The sequence below is a fragment of the Centropristis striata genome, chromosome 10, assembly GCF_030273125.1.
Source record: "Centropristis striata isolate RG_2023a ecotype Rhode Island chromosome 10, C.striata_1.0, whole genome shotgun sequence".
Taxonomy (NCBI): Eukaryota; Metazoa; Chordata; class Actinopteri; order Perciformes; family Serranidae; genus Centropristis; species Centropristis striata.
In genome coordinates, this window is record NC_081526.1 from 15,937,224 (window position 1) to 15,959,634 (window position 22,411).

Below are 22,411 nucleotides of genomic sequence, written 5' to 3' on the forward strand. Positions count from 1 at the left end.
TCCTCATGGCCTTGCCTTGTGGGTCTGACTCACTGGGCATCAGACAACCAGATCACACCCAGTGCTGACAGACAACAGACAGGGTTTTCTGCCATGGCTATTCATAGAAAACAATGGGGCTAAATACCAAAGAAAAGTCCCCTACGGCGTCTTTACATTCTTGTTGGTATTGGAATCTTTTTAAAGTTTTTTTTTTATATGAAAATATAATAATGATCATTTTGATTAAAAAAGGAAAAAAATGCAGAAATTGTAAGACACTGTCAGATTTCTTTACATATCTGATAAGAATTAGTGTTTTGCACATCCTGCACAATAAAGGAAGTTGTGAGACAGAAATTTCAAAAAGGAAATCCCCTTGAGCCATATCAGTTGAAAATCGCAGTTTATTCTCATGATTTCTATCTTGCATGTCTGGACTTTATAAAGGAGGTGAATTAATTTAACAATGAGCAGTTCAGAAGTTTGGTAATATTGTGTGTTATTACATACACTACTGATTGGTTTATTTTATGTATTTACTCGTTCTCTAATATGTTTCTATTCTTTTCTATCATTACCAGTTTAAAATGTAACAGTGCTGGTGCTCTGTGGTACCAAGGTGGAAATATGTGTTTCGTAATGCTAAAAAAAATAATTTAAATTGCTCCTCCATCTAATATAGAAATATTCTGATTATATCAAGTTTGAAAAGAACACTAGCTTGTGCGTGCCTGCTGTATTTCATGGATTCGGTTTAATTAAACTTCACAGTGTTAAGTGCGTTCACTATATGTTGATGAACAGAGAGTGTCTGGTGTGACAGCAGGCCTCACTGCTGAATTCAACACGTGGTTACGATAAGATTGCAACAGTTTGTACAGGAAACCACTGTCGCTGTTCTTCTTACTTCTTTAGAAAAAAGAAACATCAATTGGGTAACAAAATTGCTAACTGATAAATTTCACAGAATGTGATTTCATTGGTTGATGCTTTATTTAAATGTAACATTTAATAAGTCAGATATAAAGTACCTTTGTGCTTATACAATTTATACCCATGTAATCATAGTGAATACATTTTTAAAATAATACTTTCTGTTAATATTTTACTTGCACTTTTAGTGATGTATGCAGCAGCTTTGGACTTAAAAGTGATGCATATTTTGTGCAAGAAGTTTGATTAAAAAAACAAAAAACAATGTTCAATTTACACTCCCATTTAATGATCTGGGTAGATATCAGTGCCCTTTTTATTCAAGTTCCATACAAATGCCCAAAATGGATGCAAACATTATTTAATACCTCAAAAACTAGGCTCAACACTTTAACCTCATACTTATTTTGATTAATAAGACCAACATCAATTTTGCAATTCAGAAATTGGATTAGATATAAAAAACCACATGACCAAAATTAACCTATTTTCTCAATAAATAAGTAATGTGGTAAGTAATAAAGTAATTATGGTCTATAACCAGGCCTCTCTGCTCAAACAGTGCACTCTTCTGGCAAGGGCTGAGTACTGCAGCTGGATTCAGATTATTTACAGTGGAACAGTTTAGTTCAAAGATTTGCACTTGACACCTGTTTAAAGAACAGTAAGACTTGTGCTGTAACTTTAGTAAGTCACAGGATGGCAGCATGTCTTTACAGCTCTGTCAGTGTTGTAGACAAAGATAACATCTGATAGATGTTCTTTTACTGCAGTAACTAACTGCACTGCTTTTAAACAGATACTAGAGATTGCAAGTCCACGATTTTCTTCTTAAAGTAAATGTAAGAAAACATTTATTGGAACCCATACTAAATCTGCACAACAACATACTCTTTTTAAAAAAAAGCAACAACCAATATTTTTCTAAACTATATTTTCTCCGTTTTATAAGGCAACATATCTCAGTTTCTCCTTCTTCTCCTGGCAATCGTCTTCAGTTTTTTCTTTAAACAGCAGCTTGTTTCGGCCTCACCGCATCCTTCAATATGTTTGCTTATCACAACTAAGTTTCCTGTCCCATACACCACCAGTTTTAGGCTTTAAAAAAGCAAGATTTGTTTAACCTCAAGATGGTTTTAGTGGTTAATTATATTGCAATTATGTTATGCATATCTCCGTCACTTCTTATAAACTCTACCCCTATTATGATGTGTGAAATTTAAAAAAAGGAGACAGATATAACGGTCTGCTTCCTGTTAGAAATGACTTTTAGTGTGAACAAATGACCTGAGAAGTTAAAATATTAACTGGATAGCCCTGTCATTGGTTTTAATGAGGCGGTACTGGAGAGGAAAACATTTTTATAAAGTGCATGCATGCTTTAGTTGCATTGTAACACACATAATATGTGTTTTTTTCTTTAGTTTTTAGATGATGGATGCGATGCAGGAGGCTGTAAAATAGACGCTTAGAGGATATTTTTGGCTGAATTTTTGGAAAGTGAAACAGCTACCCACCTGTATGCATGTCCATACACAGTAATAACTCAGGAGATTTTTAGGTAAAGTGTTCAGAGGATTCAGCTCCAGCACCTCCAGCTTTCTATGACACCCTATGGGTAAAGAGTAAAAGAGGGTAAGGGTCAAGCATTGTGCAGCAGAATGTTAGTAAGAAAGAGGAGCTGCCAGGAGGCCACAAACTGACACTATGCAGAGTGAGGAAGTGCACATGTTGTAATCTAACAAGCAATGAAATGTGTGCATCAAAAATTAAGTTGACTCATACTGAAAGGCGAACATTCGATATCACATTTCACACACAGGAACACAGGACGTGCTGTACGTGGAGATTAAGAAGAAAAGAAAGAAGGCATGAGAAGAGAGATGGAAAATATAAGAAGTAGAATACTAATTATGCAGATGAGGACACAACTGATGGGAAGTTACAGTTACAAAAGATGTATTGCACATTATTAAAAGGCAACAATAAATGTTTTAAGAATTGACTTCCGTTACAGCAAGAATATTAAATCCAGATCACCTTGGAAGACTTTTAAGTTATGTTTTTGGATGTTTGTCTGATTAAACATCTTTGATTAGACGAGATTCTACTAGATGTATTAAATAAAAAATATATTTCTATCTTTCTTATTCAGGGTCTGGTATAACGGAAAAAACACATCAGCTTGTTCAAACCAATCTCAGCAATCTTGAGTGATAAAAAATGGAATGCATTGAAGTTCCCCCCGCAGATTAGAGATGGGTGAAATGGAGGACTACTTTCAGTGAAAACATATTTTTAATGCTCATCGCAAATGTTCTTCTTGTGATTTGTTTTTTTAATCTTTATTTTTATGTGCATGGCAACTACAGTATGGGAAATAATATATTAACTATTGTTAACGTCCTCACTCAGAACACTTTAACACATTTTCTATGTAACAAAAGTTTTCCAGACAAATGAATGAGCCACATACAGATGCTGCAGTCCAAGTTCAAGTGTATCTGAGTGACACAGCCAGTTAACCATAATACTATTCATAATGCTACTTTGAGTATCCAATATTTTCCCTTTCAGGGAATTTTAAGAGCGGATATCGATCTGCAACTTTCTAAGAGCCATAAACCGTACTTGAATACACTGAATACCTATTGCTTATAAAAATGTAATAAATCAAAATTATAATAAAATAAGGCTAAAGACACATTTAAAAACTGTTAAATTCAGTATTTTTATATTAACAATAGATCAGGACTATGATATTCTGAGAGGGGAAGTTTTCTTCAAATTGTTACCTTTCTCATCCAATGCATAATATTGTATACTCAATAACTGACTTTCAGGGACCACATAATGAACAATTTTAATATTTTGACAAATAGATCAACTGTACAATTATATAAAAACACACCAGAAATCATTGAAACCAGTAGAACAATTACTTTTTTATGCAAAATCATCGGGCAGCTTTTCCAAAAACTCCGGAAATGTTAAAGGTTAAATTTAAATATGGCACTCTGCAGTGTGCACCTGCTTGCTTTTATAACACACACACACACACACACACACACACACACACACACACACACACACACTGCAGCAACCCCACCACAAGATGTGGGACCCAGCTGGAATGAGGCCTGTGAGGGGGAGCAGGAAAGGTGGGTGAGGAAGTGGTGATGGTGTTCATCTACGTACTCCCACACGCAACTCAGATGTGGGTATGAAAGAAAGATGTGTGACATGTTCTTATTTTTGCATAACCCAAAGTTGTTGCATAATACTGCAGGGACCATATCGAAGATGTTTTTGGTTTATAGAAGAACAGAACACAGATTTATCTCTTAGTAGCTCCAGTTTCCAATAATAAACAAATTAGCTCAACTTACACACACAATGTTTCCCACATGACTCGGTCCACATGAGTTTCTCTACATGAAGGAAGTGAAAACTGCTGCTGTACTGCATTAATTACCACAACAAGGTTTTTTAAAAAGCCCTAAAAACCCTAACTCTAAAAAAAATACACATTTTTGTAATTAAAAAAAAAACAATAGATCTGGAACTTTTAGTTAAAAAAAAAAAAATGATGGACCTCTACTGCATATGTACATGCATGATTGTCACAATCTCTTAAGTGAAGGACTTGTTAGTCACTGCCAGAAAGAGAGACTAAAATAGACCTTTTGGGTTTAAGAAAGTAAACCAGGTCTTCTCTGTGGCACTGCCCTATACTTATATATCCTGTAAGCTCGGTTGTGGTTTCTCTCAGGTGTTGCTGCTGCTGTTCTCAGCTGTCATTTTGGAGGAGGCACCAGAAGTATACAGATAGTCCTTAAACAGGCTCAGCACCCGCTTCTTGTAGGTCTTAATGGCAAAGAAGTAGATGACTGGGTCCAAGCAGCAATTAAAGTTCATGAGTGACACAGTGATCTGCAGGGAGAAGATGGATTATAAAAAGGAGAATTGATGCGGAATATTTTGAAATCAAAGGAACAATACCTACTTGTAAGGAGACTTTAAAGGCCCTCAGTTCCTCGCAGGTCACATGGTGGTGTATCTTTCTGGACATAAACTGTATGACATTGAGGTGGTAAGGGCTGAAGCATGTGATAAAGGTGAGGAAGATGAGGAGAATAATGGTGTTGGCCCTGTGATTCCTCCTCGATCGGCCTGTTACAGAGTTCTGCTTGGCTGCGGCTCGCAGCTTCAGGTTGATCTTGGCGTAGCAGCCCATGATGATGATAAGCGGACAGAAGAAGGAGATGACGCAGGCCAGAAGCAGGACATAAGGGGTGAAGCGGGAGCCGTCAAAGTTGAAGTACTCCATGCAGGTTCGTCTTCCCTGGTGCTCACGCAGCATGCTGCGGAACAGCAGAGGAGCTATCTGCAGGGATACCAGAGCCCAGACCAGGCAGGAGAACCTGCGGACCACCCTCACGCTGCGCAAACACTGCAGCCGATGTGGATGCACCATGGCCAGGAATCGATCCAGGCTGATGCAGGTCATGAATCCAATGCCTGGTGGAAATATAATGGATATGCAAGTACAGTAGTTTGTGCTTAATGTACGCAAAACAAATGGATATTTCACAAGATCATACATTTCGATCAAATGTTTTTAACCATCAAGGTCCCAATCTGATACTTTTACTTCATATATTTGGAGTATATAAAGGTTTGATGCAAATTTAAATGAACTCATAAGCTTGTACTGTTTTCCTGTCCCATGTAAATGCTGATGCACTGATGCGCTGTATATGCAATATGATTGCATATACAGTCATGGAAAAAAATATTAGACCGCCTTTGTTTTCTTCAGTTTATTGGTCATTTTAATGCCTGGTACAACTGAAGGTACATTTGTTTGGTCAAATATAATGATAGCAACAAAAAATAGTTCATAAGAGTTTCATTTAAGAGCTGATATCTAGACATTTTCCATAGTTTTCTTAAAAAATATTTTGGTTATTATTAAGAAAACCATGGGAAATGGCTAGATATCAGCTCTTAAATTAAACTCTTATGAGCTATTTTTGTTATCATTATATTTGTTCAAACAAACAGAGACATCCTCAAATGTATGGCAATGTATTAGGAATAGATGCACAAATATTACCTGCATATGTATTTGCAAAGAAGAGCAGTGTGGTCAGTCTGCAGAGAAGGTCACCAAAGGGCCAGTCATAGTGGCGGATGTAGTAAATAATTCTGCCAGGGAGCGCCAGTGTGAACAAGGTATCAGATAGTGCTAAATTGACCAAATAGATGGAGGTGGAGTTGAACTTCTGCTTCCTCTGGAAGATCACATAGAGAACCAGGCTGTTGCCGCATGCACTGATGATGAAAACCACAGAGTAGAAAATAGGGAAGAGGACCACGGCAGCTCTTTGGTAGACTAACACATCACAACCGCTCTGGTTTGGAGTGTTTTCAGCCGAGTCCAGGGTGATGTTTTCAAAAGCCATCTCACCTGTCATTAAGAGAAAAGGATCAAAATTAGAAATCATTGCAGAAGAAAACAAGTGTGCATAAGCATAATAACACAAGACGACTGAGCTGGATCATCATAGTATAAATGTGCAGTACTTACAGCAAAGTGAGGGTTCCTGAGTTAATTCAGTGTTTACAATCCTGAGTCTGGTGGTTGTGGTTGTAAATTGAGCTGCGACACTTGAAATACCCCTGGAAAGGTTTGATGCAGTGTTTAAATCCCACCTCTCCCTTTTGACATCATATGTCTGTCAAACTTGGTTATACAGAAGCCCCAGTAGTTAGTTGAGGCACTGTGCACAGTAGACTGCTTTATAACTTTGCATGGGCAATTTCTCAACATGTGATGCTATATAGCCCCCTTTAAATGTTGTAGTTTATATTATAACAAAATTAATATGGAATCAATGGGAAAATGCAGTTTGCATGTTTCATAAAACAGTATTGTGTGGTATGATGCATTTACATGAATATTAATGGTATACATTATGCATATGATGACATTTACTGTATCATACTGATACTGATACTGATCTTTTGCTTTCTCACATTTGTTGCTGTTGCTGACACCTTTCTTCATAACAACACAACTGGCTAACACAAACACCCACACAGCCACATGTTTTACACACATGTACTTAAGACAATAAACACATGACATTAGGACGTCAATTAACCATATAACAACGGCTATGTTAAAATAAATTGACTTTTCACTGCACACAGCTTCCTGGGTGTAAGTCCTGTGTCTGTTTGACCCAGCCACCACCTGTCACATTCACTGTTAATGAACTTTCTCTATCTTTTTACTCGGCCACCTTACTTCATACTTGGCTCCCTTTGTAATTAAAATACACTCATATAGAGTCAAAGGAGTCCTTGACAAACAATGTTTTCTGTTATTTAAGTATGAGGACGTGTTGTTTCAGTGGTTAAGGTTTAATAACACGAGGAACATATTTGCACTGCTGCTTGCAGTTGTTGCAGCATGTTTTTAGAAAAGGTTAGATGAAGTGATAAAGCCTGAGGTTTTATGAAATGTTCCTGCCTCTGAGGTTTTCAGGCTTGAACTCGATGTAGCCGAGGTGAAGGCAGGCAGACCTGAGGTGGAGCTGATGGAAGATATAGAAGGAAGCTGATGTATTGCTGTGGCTCGTTAAAAAAAATAGGTGTTACAATCCTGTGATGTGTGGATGAATCACTAACAGTTTGAAGAATTTCACATCTACATGCATCTCAACCACCAACCCTCTCAAAAGATTAAAAACATGCGAAGATGATGTTAAATTCTGAGAATAGTTAGAGATGTAAAAATGTGGCAAAGTAAGTCTGCTCCAGCAAGAGGAAGATGCAGTAGTTTCACTTCTGCAAACAAAACCGTTATCCCAGTGGTAGGCACTAATGACAAAGAAAATATTTCATGAAAAAGATTATTTGCTGAGAAGAGATATGCAATGTATTAAAGTAGATAAAAATACAACATAATAACCCTTATTATCACTTTAAGCCTATAGAATATAAATTTGATACAACATGCCCAACAGGGTGCTAAATCATATCAACGTATTTTAAGACTAATAGTAGAGTACAGTGGCCAGGCTAACAATAGAAGTACAGTAGACAGACACTGGCTACAGTATCTCATCCTGCTCGCCCACCAAAGCTCTCCGGGTTGGTGTAATTGAAATGGATGGCTGCTGGAAAGGCAAAAGGTCACTAATTGTCACCAGTCAAATGCAGTTATAATACAGCTCACTTAGGTCACAATAAGGGCTTCATGTAGACAATGTCACCTGCAGGTTAGGAGCCTGCTGCACTTCAGGCCTACATTTCATGCTCCATTAATTTCGTGCGCGGAGTTAAACATCTCATCTGAACGGTGCGCTGGAAAAAGGAAAAGACACGTCGTATGTTGAGTGCTCACTAGGTGTCCTCAGGCTCTGTCAGTGTTAAATATGACAGGAGCACAGGAGGATGTAGGAAAAGGGAGATTATCACTTCTGCTCATGCATGCCATTTTTCTTTTCACTACCCAAATATACTGAGAGACAGCAATAACTTTTAGTTTCCAGTTCAGCTCAAACATAATATATTTCTGCGCAAACCTGCTCCCATTGATGGTTTTAAAGTGAAACCAAAAGCTTTAAACTGCAACAATATTGGAGTAATTCATGTTATATGTATTATATTCTGTTATATATTAATGTATTATATTATTTTATGTTAAATATTACACAAGCATTATATAAATGGTGCACATGTTAGTGTGTAGTAGTAGTGTGTTAGCACTTTTCTGGGTGATAGGTGTGTGACATGAAAGGTCTTAGGAAATTGAAAGTGACGACCCAGCATGGAACATGCATAGAAGTCACTTCTCAGAAATGTGACCTTTTTCTGGTTGTTAAGTCAGGGGTGGGCTAAAAACGGGGGGAGGAGGGGGGGAACAAACTGATTTGAAGAGAATTATACAATAGTCAATGGTGCAACTGTCGCCCATAAAAGAACAACCCCCAGAAGGCATATCGTTTTAAAGGCACCCTCATAGTGGAGGGGGACCAGTGGTGTGTTGGTGAGGCAAACTGGGAATGACTTCTGGTGTCCACAACGCGTGAGGACCAGCCAGCATGGCTCCACAAATGATGCCTAACCAAATTTGGGATGTTTTTTTCTGCCAAAATGAATTGTGTATGAAACTTCCCCCACACAGTTTACATTTAAGTTTGGTTTGTCAAACCAACTTCACTGTTGTCTGTACAGTCAGCAGCTAAATAAAAACACTGTTGGAGTGTATTATTGAAAAAAAAAATAATTTAATACATTTACATACAAATGCAACAAACACTGTAAATGTGTGTATACAGTTGCAAAGCAGAGTTAACTGCTATAAACCATTACACCACTAGAGGGTGTGCAATCATTACAAATCACAACCAGAATATAATACATCACCATTCATACTGAAGAACAAAATAAATTTGAGCAATATCTTCCAGGTTTTAAACATTAATTTATTGTACATTTACTTGCTCCACTTTTGTTAGTATTTGTGCCGCACAAATTCAGTGCAGTAGTGTTAAAATTGCGTGCTTGTGTGCATTTATCTATCTGTGTGTGCGTGCATAAGTAGACTGCTGGACATACCGCAGGGGACTCCTGCATTGTCAGGGGGGCCTCATGTGGCTCGTGTCTGTTCTCATCATCACGATCACCCCCCTCACACGCATCAGCCACCGCCTGCCCCGCTCAGGCCCTGTCCCTCTGCTCCACAACGCTCGCGTGAAGACTCTCTGTTCACACTTTGCTTCACGCTTGTCACCTTTACCACTGATGAGCTATTTGTTATTTTTCAGCTCACACTTTTAAACCCTTTGCTTCACAGAGACAACTGTACTGCTTCACTCTGCATGCTTTATCTGGGGTGAGGGTAAAACAAGAGCATTGCAACGAGGAAAAAGGCGTTCTTGTACTGTGTGCGTGTAAAGGATCGTTTTGTGCTGTCACAGGTGTCTTTGGACAGCATATTAAATGATGTCCACAGCCCCTTTCATTCATAGTGAGTCTTTCTTAATCTAACATGTCACAGTGTTGACACTAGTGTGGCTGGTTGTGAAAAACGCACACCAGCTCATTGTGCCCGGTGTCCGTTTGAACTGCTCATGACTTCACACTCACGGACATGCTGTGAATTCAGCCTTCCTACGGCATTTAGGGAAAATCTTATGCTACTTAAACTCATGAGTTTAATGGGCTCATCACACACATACACAACTCACAAGAGCCCCCACAGATGGTACGCTCTGATTGGCCTGAACACATTTTGGGATTCTTGATTGTTTAAACTTGAAAAAGGATTAAGTTCAATTACTCTCAGTGGTCTGATCGTTGGTGCCAGAGGCATCATTTTAGTACCTCAGAAGTTGCTCCTGGGTTTTGGGCATTTTATCAAAAACATTGTGACAGAAAATGCTTTGTTGGAACTTCAGAGAGAAAAACGAGGCAGCACAATGAAACACACATCAAGATTTGAAGGCTTAGAAAGAATTTTAGGTTACAACTAAAACGCAGCATTTAATGATATTGTGCTGCAGTATAAAAATAGCTTTAAAGTACACGGAAGCCATAAAAAGTAGTGAGAGTGTTGGAAAGTTATTTCTTAGAGCCTATAATGTTGTTACTAATCATTTCAGTTAATTTCCAACAAGTGCAGTGGCCATAAAAATAACCTTGATTTTGCTTTTCTAGGAATTAAGTGTATTCTAATCGAAAAAAAGATCAATCTAGCAATTTGCTTCAATGCAAAAAAACATGGGCAAAACAATTTTAAATTAGGCATTGCTGAAAAATCACAAACTATATCCTCAATACTCCTCTATAGGATTGTAATTTGAGCACTTGTACTTGATTTAAGTCATGAAAACTAATTATATTGACAACAAAAACACATATTGCAAACACAGACACATAACTTTTTGTAGTTCGATTGACTTAATCAATTTTAGATTACTTTGCTATTTTAAAGAAGTTTGATACATTATTGATCCTCCCCCTCCCCTCTATAGGTGGTAAAGGTCAGATGGTCAGCTACAGTGCAGCACCCCTGGGGCTGGCAAGGATTTAGTGGCTTGGACAGGGACTTATAAGCAGAATGGATACTGACACTGATACAGGAACTGAAACTAGCAGACAGGAGGTCAGACATAACTGTCTACTATGTACTTCTGTAATTTTTAAAAAAAAATATAAAATATGAGCAGTGAAGCTGAGCAGCGCCTTCTTCAGGATCTGCAGTAAAATAATCGTTCCTTTGACCTTTGGCCTCTGTTATTTCTGTCTCTATTGGTGTTTTTTATTGTATTATATTCTCTTTAACTTATTAATTAATTATTGTTTCTCTTAATTCACATGTATGACCTGGGTGTGCTTTTCTGCTGTGTGATATGATTCAGTGTTCAAGTTAATGTTTAAATGTAAAAAGGACTGGGTAAATATTTTACTATGTTTTCAAATTAATAAAGCCTGAAATGCAAACTTAAAGTGCAGCAAACTCTTGAAGAGGAACAACATTTTCAGAATTATTACTGTTATGGTCTAAAACAGTCTAAAAATAGTTGTAAACATGATCTCCCAAATCCATAAAATGGTGATAAATAGAGTGCTAAAACTGAATTTGTGATATTATCAAGCATGAAGTGTGGAACGGCTCCATACACAATAAATTGGGCAAGATGTTGAAGATGAATTTAAGATGAGTATATGAGTACATTTTCTATTTCACAAATGAAAACACTACAATAGAATAAAGCTCATTTGTGGATAAAAGCCTTAGTGGGTCCACAAAATCAGTCTCCTTTTTATCCATAGCTCAAGACTTTATACCTTCTGACATCACAAGGTTACTTCTCTGGTTTCTGGCTTTGAGAGAGCTAAAATACATATAACATATTTGAATTCTTAATTAAGGTGGCGTTTCCCTTTAATAGTTTTAATGACTGTATAGAAGCAGACAGTGTGCATGGATCAAAATGTGTCAAACAAAAGATGTCCCAACAACTGCTGCATTTTTTTCCCTTCACTGTTCCTCTTCACTGATGTTGCCCCAACATGTACACAGTACATTTAAACAAAGCCTTTATTCATCTGTGGCCAGTGACTGAGGCTGCATTTGAAGATGTGCCCTTGTTCTGTGGTCTGTGCCGTGGCAGGTTTTCAGGTCATCTAAGGCGATGTGCATATTTTGCATGTCATCTCGACTGTTGTATTATTGTTTTATTCACAGGGCATGGACTAATTATTTCAACAGCTCTCTTCATTCAAGAGCAGACTGACAGTTGCCGTCATTGGAGTGATCAGTCTGTTTCTTGGACTCGGCTGAGGCTATTTGATGTATATTAACAATAATTGGTGCCACCGCCACAATGATGTTTAGTAAACCTTTGTGCTATTTTCCAGGAGGATGCCCATGAGGAATTTTTGAGTAGCTGCTCGGTCTACAGAGACGCCTTCAGAGTCAGGACAGATGGGAGGACTGCTGTCCTCTGCAGATCAGAGACACCACGACCTAATCATCATCACATACGGGACATACAGTCTTTCTCGTTGTCTTGTTGTCTCTTCTGATCAACAGAAAAGCTAACATGTACCACATGCACTCCAGTTCCATTACTGTAACATTTCAGCTGCTGAATCATATTCAGCAAGTCAAAAAATATGTGGCATTTGTTATCATGAACCACTGTAAGATACAGATGGGGTATCATTTGAGTGAGAATTTACCCGTCATGTAATTGTGACACGCAAAAAAAGACACGCAAAAAAGAAAAAGAAAAATATATAGCCAAACAAATATCAGTCAATAGAAAAAAAAAAGGTTTTAAAAAGTCTAGACACTTTTTTGAATATATCAAGTTGATTACAAGACAAACTAGGGTTTTTATTTAGTAACAATGTAATATCTAGATAAAATATTGATGCTCTTCAGTCGATCAAACTTTTTTACTGCTTGTCAAGTGCAGCAATTCTTGTCACGCCTTGTCATTTAACGGTGGATAAGAAGGCATGACTCAAAATGTGTGCTTTGTTGTCGTTATGTTTGATTCTGTGGTACGAGTACAAGTTATTTTGTTCGGTTCTTTGTAATCTGGCAGCCAGGGCTGATGCAGTGAGGTGGCAGTGTCTCTGGTTCCAGCATCTAGCAGTGACTCCAGCAGGTTCTGAGTCTGCCAGATTCTACAAGTGAATGAGAGGCAGATGTGTGGTGACAGCACTACGCTCATTAGGCCGAATCAGTGTCACACTGTGACAACTGGCCAACTTGAGGCTTCTCTCGTCACTCAATACTTAACGCCATTCAGCCAAGACAAGCTCGGACTCTCCCAGACCTCATTTCAAACCACTTAATGTTCTGGCTTCTCTTTTTTTTGCCTAAAATAGCAGCTCTAAGTGTCTACTAGGCCATTTAACTCAATTTCCTGATGCCTTGAATATACCATCTTGAGCCGTATTACTCTAAATCTTTACCCAACTTCTTCTCTACACTCTCCATCTTTGATCCCCTCCCTCTGACCACTGCTGTACCGCTGCTCCACAATCCCAGCTGTGTGGTCAGCTCCGGCCCCTCAAGGCCTCCATCCCTGGGCTGAAGTTGTGATATCTATTTCAGTCCACTAGAGACCAGACACTGTGGCTCCAGAGAACTCCCTGTCCAGTGATTACTGATGGTTGCACTCCGCTCATATGCTTTAGCATCTCCTGTGTCTAAACTGCTTAGCATCTGATGGGTCGCTCTAAGCCATTAAGGCCAGTTTGCAATTATAGATGTGTGGCTGCTGGACACAGAAACAGATGTGCTTTGATCTATTTACGGTAGGGTGGATTGGGGAGGGAGGGGGGTCATAACAGCTTACTACCATGCGTGGGTCAGCTCACGCACCTCTGACATCCCTTGTCTTTCAGTTCACTTGACATGCACTTGTGCTTTTCAATCAGCAAAAAGTTTAGTGATGAATGGCCAGGAAGGGAGAGCTGTGATAGCAGGTGCTATGTATGTGTTTATATGTGTGTCCACACACATGCATAATCAAGCATGTGTGAATGTACCGCGTACGAGTATATGCATTTAATTTGCATGTGCCAACCACAACCGAGCACGTGTGGAGGTGAGAGCTTGTTGAATGGAAATTCGGACGATCCTGTTGCACTAAATAAAAGGGGACCAATTCGAGCCCCATCTGTTTAAGCACCAAAATTCACCAAGGGGCAAAATAGTTAGTGTTGCGGTACATTTTTAACGCCTTGTCTCCTTTTTTCCCCCTCAGCTTGAAGTGCTTTGGGTGGTGAAAAATGGAAAACAAATGTTCTGTTGACAGATTTCTTATGCCCAGGGTGTGTGAGTATTTATATCATAAAGGTGCCAACACATCCTGGTTTTACAGGCTGACCATCGCTGGGGGGAAAGAAGAAGGGGGGGGGGGCAAAGGGGGGTTATCCTGTAGCTCATTCTGGTAATTACTAGATCAGTGATGAATAGGCCTTGATAAGCCTGTGACAAATTAGCTTACAAGTAAGGCTGCTGCGGTGTGAAATTCTCATTCATTTTAAAATAATTTAGCTTTACAATCAACGTAGGAAATCTATAAATGGAGCCTGCTGATTGCACGGGTGTGACTACAGTAAACTCTGGACCTGGGCCGCATTAACATTGAGGTCATGGCTGAATGTACTGTTGCTCCTGTGCTGCTCAGGGCGCAGTAATAACAGGACTCGGCCCGGAGTTTGAAGCGGAGCATGCCTCAGTGATATTCAGTTCCACAGTCATTTTTCTTCCTTGTCACTTGTCTTATTGTCACCACTTTGCTTGTATTAAAAATTCACGGGTCACTTGTATGGCATTTAGTGCTTGTCTCCAGTGTACTGCATGCCCGTGCTAACTAGTCAATTGTGACCACTTTTCACAGCAGCAGCAATGCCTTGGGCGAACTGTGATTTCATAATGTTTATGGTGTCAGTGGCAAGCCTGATGGGGAAAATGGTAATAACTCCACTATCAATATGAATAATGAATGAACTCATATCATTTCATAAATCAGAGGGGATGTACAACATATGGAAATAAGCAGGCATATCTGTGCCACTGGGTTTCACTGTTAAATAAGAGCACCACATTTTGAACCGCTTTCACTGCTATAATGCTCCGTCCTGTAGGATATATAGCCCGCAGCATGCTATGGGAACACCGTCTACTGTACCATCACAGAGGTGCATTCAACAGGGTGCACAGAGGGAGTCCAACATTGACATTGCACTGTAAGCAGGTCTGTCCTGAGGTGAACCATGTGTACACAGCTTTAGGTCCTCTCTGATGTAGGTGTTTCTCAGTCCGCCAGTGTCGTGTTGCGAGGCCACCATCCCACTGTGCTTGTTCCGCGTCAGTGTGCTGAGAGGAGTACTACGAGAACATTCATTCATAAGCTTACATCCAGCGAGCCACTGCCCACATGAAAAGTCATAGATCCTGAAAACAGCCTTGTGTTATGATTTTTGTGTTTCTTTGCATCCTAACCGGTCTTTGAGACATCCATTTGAAATAAAACATGTTTATTTATTGTTGAATTATCCCCGTAATCACTGAACAACAAAAGCTCAATGCCTCAACAAAATAACGGGTGCCCAAGAAGTTAATATTCTGAGGTCTGGCTGGACCTGCTCATTAATTCAGTTAAATGAAGTGAGAGAGGGGGAATCAGAGTGAACCGAACAGGAAAAAAAGCCCTTAAAACCATTTCCTGTGATTTGGGTAACATGCAGAAAAGTCAGAGGCTCAGTATTTGTCTTTCCTGTTCTTGCTCTCTGCCTTCTTTCTTGCAATGTGAATGTGTACTCATCTTCTTTTTCTCACTTTGGTCTTCCACATCACTTTCCTTTTTAGTATTGCTCCATCCCTCTCTCTCTCTCTCTCTCTCTCTCTCTCTCTCTCTCTGTTTCTCTGATGATTGCTGGGTCAGTAACTTGGCGGTGGATTGGGTCAGGGGGCGCAGTCTGGTTTTGTCCACCAGCTTTGGGTTGTGAAGGCTAATGCCTCCTGACACTCTCAGCTCCATCAGTCCCGGCCGCATCATTCTAGTAATGCAGAAGTCATCAGGGCCTGGGATTGCGTGAGGGCTCTCATCTGGAAACCCAAACAACCTTAACCTCATTGAATTCCTGTTGAAGAATGCAAAAATTAATGAATGGATTAAGTTGCTACTTTGTCTCATTGGATTATACCTTATTGTTTGGGATTGATGTGCTTTTGGACAAATATCTCTAAATTGTTCCCAGAAAGATAAGTAATAGTCAAGCATATTTCCATAAACATACACTACTGAGTGTGTGCAGGGGATGTTGTAATTCATGTTCAAAGGCCAAAGTTTAATCTGGATTGTATGGCCTCTTTAGCTGGTGTGCTGGTCTTTTCCAACCATACTCCCCTTCCTTTACAGGCACTCAACTGAATTGTTGCTTAACCTGCGCAGTGACCCTGCCACATGCTATCTGCATCCTTCTATCCCAGATCCACCCCTACACCATTCCCCTTGTGGGCAAGGGTTTCGCTATGCGTCAACCAGAGCCAGAGACTCACGAAGGGAAATCCATAAACCTTGTGTTAGGGCAGAGAAAAAAAAGTCAGCACCAGTGCTTACTCATCTGTTAAAAACGGAGTGATCTGCAAAGTTTGTATGAGAGGGTTTTTGACGGTGCCCTGCTGCTTTGTCAGTGCAGCACATGCTGCAGGCACTGGCATCCCCTATTGCCTTCCAGGTCATTGGCCAGGCTCAGCAGGAGGTGGGCTTCTAGCCCCATGACACGTCCCTGATTCACAGCTGGATCCGTAACAAGGTATCATAGCAAATGAGTCGGTAAAACATCACTGGTTTGAAGAGCGTGAAAAATTGTCATGATATCATTTGTAATTCCTGATCTGGACTGCTGTCGGTAGGAGAAAGAGAGATAGTGAGAGAGAGAGATCTTGTAATGAAGGGTTTTTTATTCCTCTTCACCATCTCCACCAGTCCCCGGCCCCCTCTCATCCCCACCACCCCACAGCCTGACCCCCAAACTGATGCCTGAGGGGGGAGATCCAAGCTAATGTAAGGAGGCAATAATTAAACATCTCGTGATTTTCAGCCAAGTGGGTTATAGGTGTTGGACTCTTAACATGAGGGCTTTATGACACATTGTCCGGTTCTTGAATGTGGATTTTGCTTCTCATTACACATGACTCATGAAGGGTCGTGATGTGTCAGATTGGGCCTTTTCCTAGTGTGCTGCAGTGATAGTGGTGATGTTTGGGGAGGTTGGACAGGGAAAGTCAGCAGATGGTCTCTGAAATATTACAGCTGCTGAGCATGATGTGTGAAGATTTTTTGTGTGCAAAATAAGTGCCAAAATATCAACATGCAGTACAGTAGACATCAGACAACATTATATACAACTAATATATTGTATAACAATTGGTAATAATTACTTCTTAAAATAAAATACATTAAAAAAAGACTGAATTTTGTTTTCAGACACAATCCTGTTAATTGTGGTTTCATTTTCATTGTGATATGTTTGGAAGAGAATGCTTGATAAAGTTTTGAGAAGATATACACTTTATCTGTCAGGAATAAATCACAATAATTTCATGGAAAAAGGTACAAAAATATTTTATTCCAACTTTATGGGTGACCATATAGAAACAACAATGAATAACCAATTAATAAATAAAAAAAAGCCAATTAATAGAAAGCATTTCAGGATATCTGTTGTTATATTGTCAAATTGCCACAAACCAAAATCTTTCTTTTTATGTATTTGCCATGGTTAAAATAATTAAAACTAAAAAAGTTTATTTAATAACTAAAAAGATTAACATCATGTATTTTGTGCAATACTATCCAAGTATAATAATGACGTAAGACCTTAAAAAATGACATAAACCACACCATGTATTATGCAATAAAATTAGATAAATAAACCCCTTATGATCTTTAACCTTTCTGTGTTAAGAGTACAGTAGGCTGTGAGGCTGTGTGCGGGTTTGATGGATGCAAAGAATGGACAAACATCAGCTCCCTCTAAAACCACAATGGAGACCTTGGATCTAAATGTCATGGTTTCATAACGGATACACTGACATTTGTGTGATGGGATTTAGCCATGGGTTAATATAGCCATTGCTGGCACACTGCATTGATGTCCATCTCACTCAGGCTGTGAAGTCTATCTCACCATTTTTTTTTGGTGCCCTCACAGAAGTTTCTTTCAAAGGGATGAATTGGATTCTATGCTGGTTAAAGCCAATTATTTTATCATAAAAAGCTTTTTGATATGTAGGTTTGTTTTATATGATGTTAGTGTGCCTCAGGAGCAGTTCAGATCAGTCTGTTTTGTGGAGTGTCGGGGCTGGTGGGGGCTGGTGGGCAAGGCAGGCGATCAGCATTAAAATCAGAGCCATGTAAATCTAATCAATTATACAGTTTTTCAGATAAAATGTTGGTAAATCAAAACACATTTTCCAAAAGTCACAGTATAATGAGAAATTTAAATTGGAAACAGAAACCATTTGTTTATTATAAATGCCAGGGTGAGGTGGTGACTTGCCATCCATAAATTTCGTTATCCTTTCATATTCCTTTTATCTATGACTACAGCTTTGGCACTCATTCAAGATTTTAATGAACCCAGACTTCTGAGGCATCAAGGCCTAGTGATGCATTGTCCATTTGGATCAGGGAGTACAGAAGGGGGACAAAGGCGAAAAGCTTTTGCCTTTGACATAATATTTTATATTCTATTGCCTTACAGGGGGGTCATTAGGTGATTGCAACATTTAACAACATAACAGATTGACAAGAATAAACACATATTCAGCATATATCTGGAATTAAAAACCAGACTGGTGATCTTGTGTGTGTGTGTGTGTGTGTGTGTGTGTGTGTGTGTGTGTGTGTGTGGCAAGGGGTGACTTGAATCAAAAAATAATTTTCTGTGCTTTATGAGGATACAGAGAACCCCCCTGCTCTGGCGCGACCTGGTGTCGGCTGCTTTCTTGGGCTCAGAGGTTCCTAGGGGAGACCAGAATGGAAGTTGAGCATCTTGCTGTGATCCAAAGAAAGTGTGCCAAATGCTATCAAAACTGGATTAGCAGACAACAATTGTGTTCGATGAACAGGAGGGGGAGGGAAAGAAGTAGTTTCTAAGTAACGCATGGATGGAATTTTCCAACTCCAATGCATTTTTATCCCATGTAGGAATGGATGTGCACGTAAGCCGCCTTTGTTTTGGGATGAAATCTATATGAAACCCCCAAGTTTTCATACCTGATCATAGATTTACAAGACAAGCATGATTCAGATTTACTGTATAAACACAGACAGTATAAAAGAAGTGGACGTAGCCACTGTGACCTACCCCGTTGGTTCATGGACCACTGCTTTGATGCCTCAAATTTGGTATTTTTCGCCATCTTGGTTTATTGGCGCCCATATTTGGATGAAAGGGTGGATCTGACTGCCAACTCAAGGACACTATTCACACCAACATACACATTATTGTCTGTTTTCCCATAAATGGGATCCTAATTTACAAAATGAACATCAAGCTGTATTGAAGACTACTTGAACAGCTATGTAGACCATGAGCATATTTGGAAAATGTTTACTAAGGTACTCAATCAATCCTTTTTGGAACAAGTGGAGTCACCCTCTGCTGGCCAATAGAAAGAATGCAGGCTTAGGGCACCTTAGCTCTAAAATGTCTCACTGTGTCCTGTAATAATAATACTAAATTTTATTTATAGAGCGCTTTTCAGGGTACACAAAGACGCTTTACAGTTCTCTGGGACATGGACATCCAACGTCCAAGTGCTGTCACATGATTCCACTTGCCACTCCCCCGCTGAAGTCACTGGCTAATCGCTCGGGAGAGTTACATACAATTATTACTTGTTGGTAAGTTTGTTGACACCACACCGAATAATTGACCATGATTATTGGTTTGTTTGTTTGTTTGTTTCTGTTGGAGAATTATTATTAATAATTAAATAGTTGTCTACCCCAAATAATGCAGTCAAGAGTCCTAATTAAATAAGTTTTATTATGAAATGTTTAGCATATTCATGTCACAGTTCTGGTGTCAAAACTACAAAAATGTAAACGTAATCTGCTAATTCCTACTAACTGGCACACAATGTTGATGTGGAAATGAAAGTGCAACAAGATGTAATTACCGAGGATGACTAACTAATTAACATCGGATACTTCCAGTGTTAGTTGTTTACATTTATGTTGCTCGCATGTGAACGCACCACGCTCTTTCCATGACATTGTAATACATTGTTAAAATGTATCGTTTACCAAAGTTCCAATAATTATTCATGAAAAATATTAATTCACTCACTATCAATGAGCATAGACAAGGCGTCCGCCATCTTGTCGTCACGTGACAGCACTTGGACGTTGGATGTCCATGTCCTACAGGCTGCAGTGAGACCTTACTCCCTTAGCTTTACTTTTCAGGCCCGGACGCTGTGCATTTCTGTTATACAGTCTATGATAAAAACAAGTCACCTATTTAAATTAATAAGTAATTTCAGATGTTGTGATATAGGGTGATTGCTTATGTTTCAATGTCAGTGTCATTTGTTTGGAACATATTTTTCCTGTCGTCAGCCTTTGAGAGAATGAGAAAGACATCTATTAAGGAATTAATTATTAATATAAGAAATTCGTATCCAGCAAAAATGACCTGCAAAGTAGAAAAAAAAGGATATTCACATTCACAAATATTCACATTATATCAGTGGTTCCCAACATTTTTGGCTTCTGGCCCTTTAAAAGTGAAGCAGCGTCCACAAGTGATTATTAGAGGTTCCATATATCTGTGAGTTGCAGTTTAAATACAGATGGATATTTCCTTAATTTCTCTTATATAAATAACTTTAAGAGGCAATTTCCAGTACTTAAAAACAAATGCACAAACAAAGGAGCAATTTCATAAAAAAAGAATAACATTAATTTGTGAAACACAGATATGTGGTGTTTTTTCAGATCTTGTGGAAAATGACATGAACCCTCAGACTTTCTGGTGGGAAAACTACAGTTAAAGGACATTTCCTGCTGAATCAAAAGCTGAAATGGTCAGCAAGGACTTGACACATTTCCTCTACTTCTACTACAAGGTCTACCACCAAATTAATTTGGCTCTCCAACCTTCATTAAACAAAGTAAGTTCAGCAGCACTTTCACTTCATTTGAATAGACCCGCTGCCCAAAGACTCTCCTCTGAAAGCTGACATTTGGAGCAAATCCCCCGCTGACTTAATCATGGCAAATATTGCATGTCATTTGTGCACCACACTTGGACCTGGCTGATGTTAGTGGTAGTAATTCACCACTGCTGTGAGAGAGAACTCCTGGGGCGATGTGTCTTGTGCTCAAATCTGTCTTCTCTCTTTTTTTCCGTCCCTCCTTTTGCAAGCTTCAGCCTGTCCCTGTCATGGTGCAGAAGGACACCAGAGATATAGTAGACATAGACCATCTGTGAGGCAGTAAATCCTAGAATATCACTTTCGTTAGTATTCTTTCTTAATTCTTACTTATCTTGTAAAATAATTACATTTTATCATACATATGTAGGTCATTTCCCTCCTCACATCACCACCACACTGACCACTACTTCTCCACTGTTTACATTCCCATGTGCTCGGAAGCTTCCAGAGCCCGCCCCCTCTCAGCCCTGTGGCCAATCACAGAGCTCAAACTATGCGAGGGAAACTCCTCCTGCATCCAATTGCTGTCTGCTCTGTTAGCTCGTCATCGAAGGAAACATGGCGGCGCACATTGCCAGAGCTGTGAAGCGACTAACCCCTCAGTAAGTCACTTTATGTTTGTTTTTATAACCCCCCTTTCTCCTAAATGTGCTCAGGAACTCAGTCGACAAGATGTAATGGCGCTAACTTCTGTCGACAAGGCTCCCTTCGTGTTACGTTAGCAGCTGTCGGTCAAATGTTTTGCTGGCTGTGTAGAGGTGCAGCAGTTTGCAACAATGTTTTCAACAATATAATCGTTTGTCATCGCATTTATGTGAGACAAAATGACTTGGAACACTCTTTTTGTGTCGCTAGGTGTTTGCTGTGAGCTTATAAAAGCGGGAAATGTGCACAGAGCTTCTGACAACCTCTGCCTCAGGAGGTAAACACTGCTGTGTCTTTTGCCACACAGCGCTTCAGTTTGAAAGACAAGATGCTTTACGTTATTAATACCAGAAGAGTTAACATAACAGAGAGCAAATGTGTTGCGGTAAACGGTTGATTGCCAGCTTTAATTGAGTATTAGTCTGATGTCGAGGTTTGTGTTTAGTTTTTGTCTTTTGTTGTATTTCCACCGTTTTCTTTATTATCAAGGGGATGGGGGAAAAAAGTGTTGAACCTTTTTTGTTGGCTCTGTCATGTTCAAGTGTCAACTATTACCAACTAATCTAA

At 39.3% G+C, this 22,411-nt stretch overlaps 2 protein-coding genes across 3 annotated transcripts in view; one reads left to right on the forward strand and one right to left on the reverse strand.

The window, feature by feature from the left end:
* Nucleotides 1-4,683: 4,683 nt before the first annotated feature.
* si:ch211-184m13.4 (uncharacterized protein LOC798560 homolog) lies at nucleotides 4,684-6,395 on the reverse strand. The gene is made up of 3 exons (XM_059343437.1): nucleotides 6,035-6,395; nucleotides 4,922-5,436; nucleotides 4,684-4,848 (listed from the first exon to the last, which is right to left on the reverse strand). Exons 1-3 carry the CDS (start codon nucleotides 6,393-6,395, stop codon nucleotides 4,684-4,686), a joined length of 1,041 nt encoding a protein of 346 aa, XP_059199420.1.
* A 15,359-nt stretch (nucleotides 6,396-21,754) lies between these two features.
* clybl (citrate lyase beta like) overlaps nucleotides 21,755-22,411 on the forward strand; it is a 59,054-nt gene continuing 58,397 nt past the window's right edge. For both annotated transcript variants that reach the window (XM_059343518.1, XM_059343517.1), the window contains exon 1: nucleotides 21,755-21,801. In XM_059343518.1, the coding sequence (XP_059199501.1) occupies nucleotides 21,758-21,801 (44 nt within the window). In that variant the 5' untranslated portion in view covers nucleotides 21,755-21,757. The remainder of the gene's footprint in view (nucleotides 21,802-22,411) is intronic.

Excerpts from the sequence above, each read along its gene's own strand:
- si:ch211-184m13.4 (XM_059343437.1), bottom strand. The coding sequence starts at position 6,395 with ATGACAGGTGAGATGGCTTTTGAAAACATCACCCTGGACTCGGCTGAA. Across the intron at positions 5,437-6,034 it reads CTTTGCAAATACATATGCAG|GCATTGGATTCATGACCTGC; the intron begins GTAATATTTGTG and ends TATTTCCACCAG. Across the intron at positions 4,849-4,921 it reads CCTTTAAAGTCTCCTTACAA|ATCACTGTGTCACTCATGAA; the intron begins GTAGGTATTGTT and ends TTCTCCCTGCAG.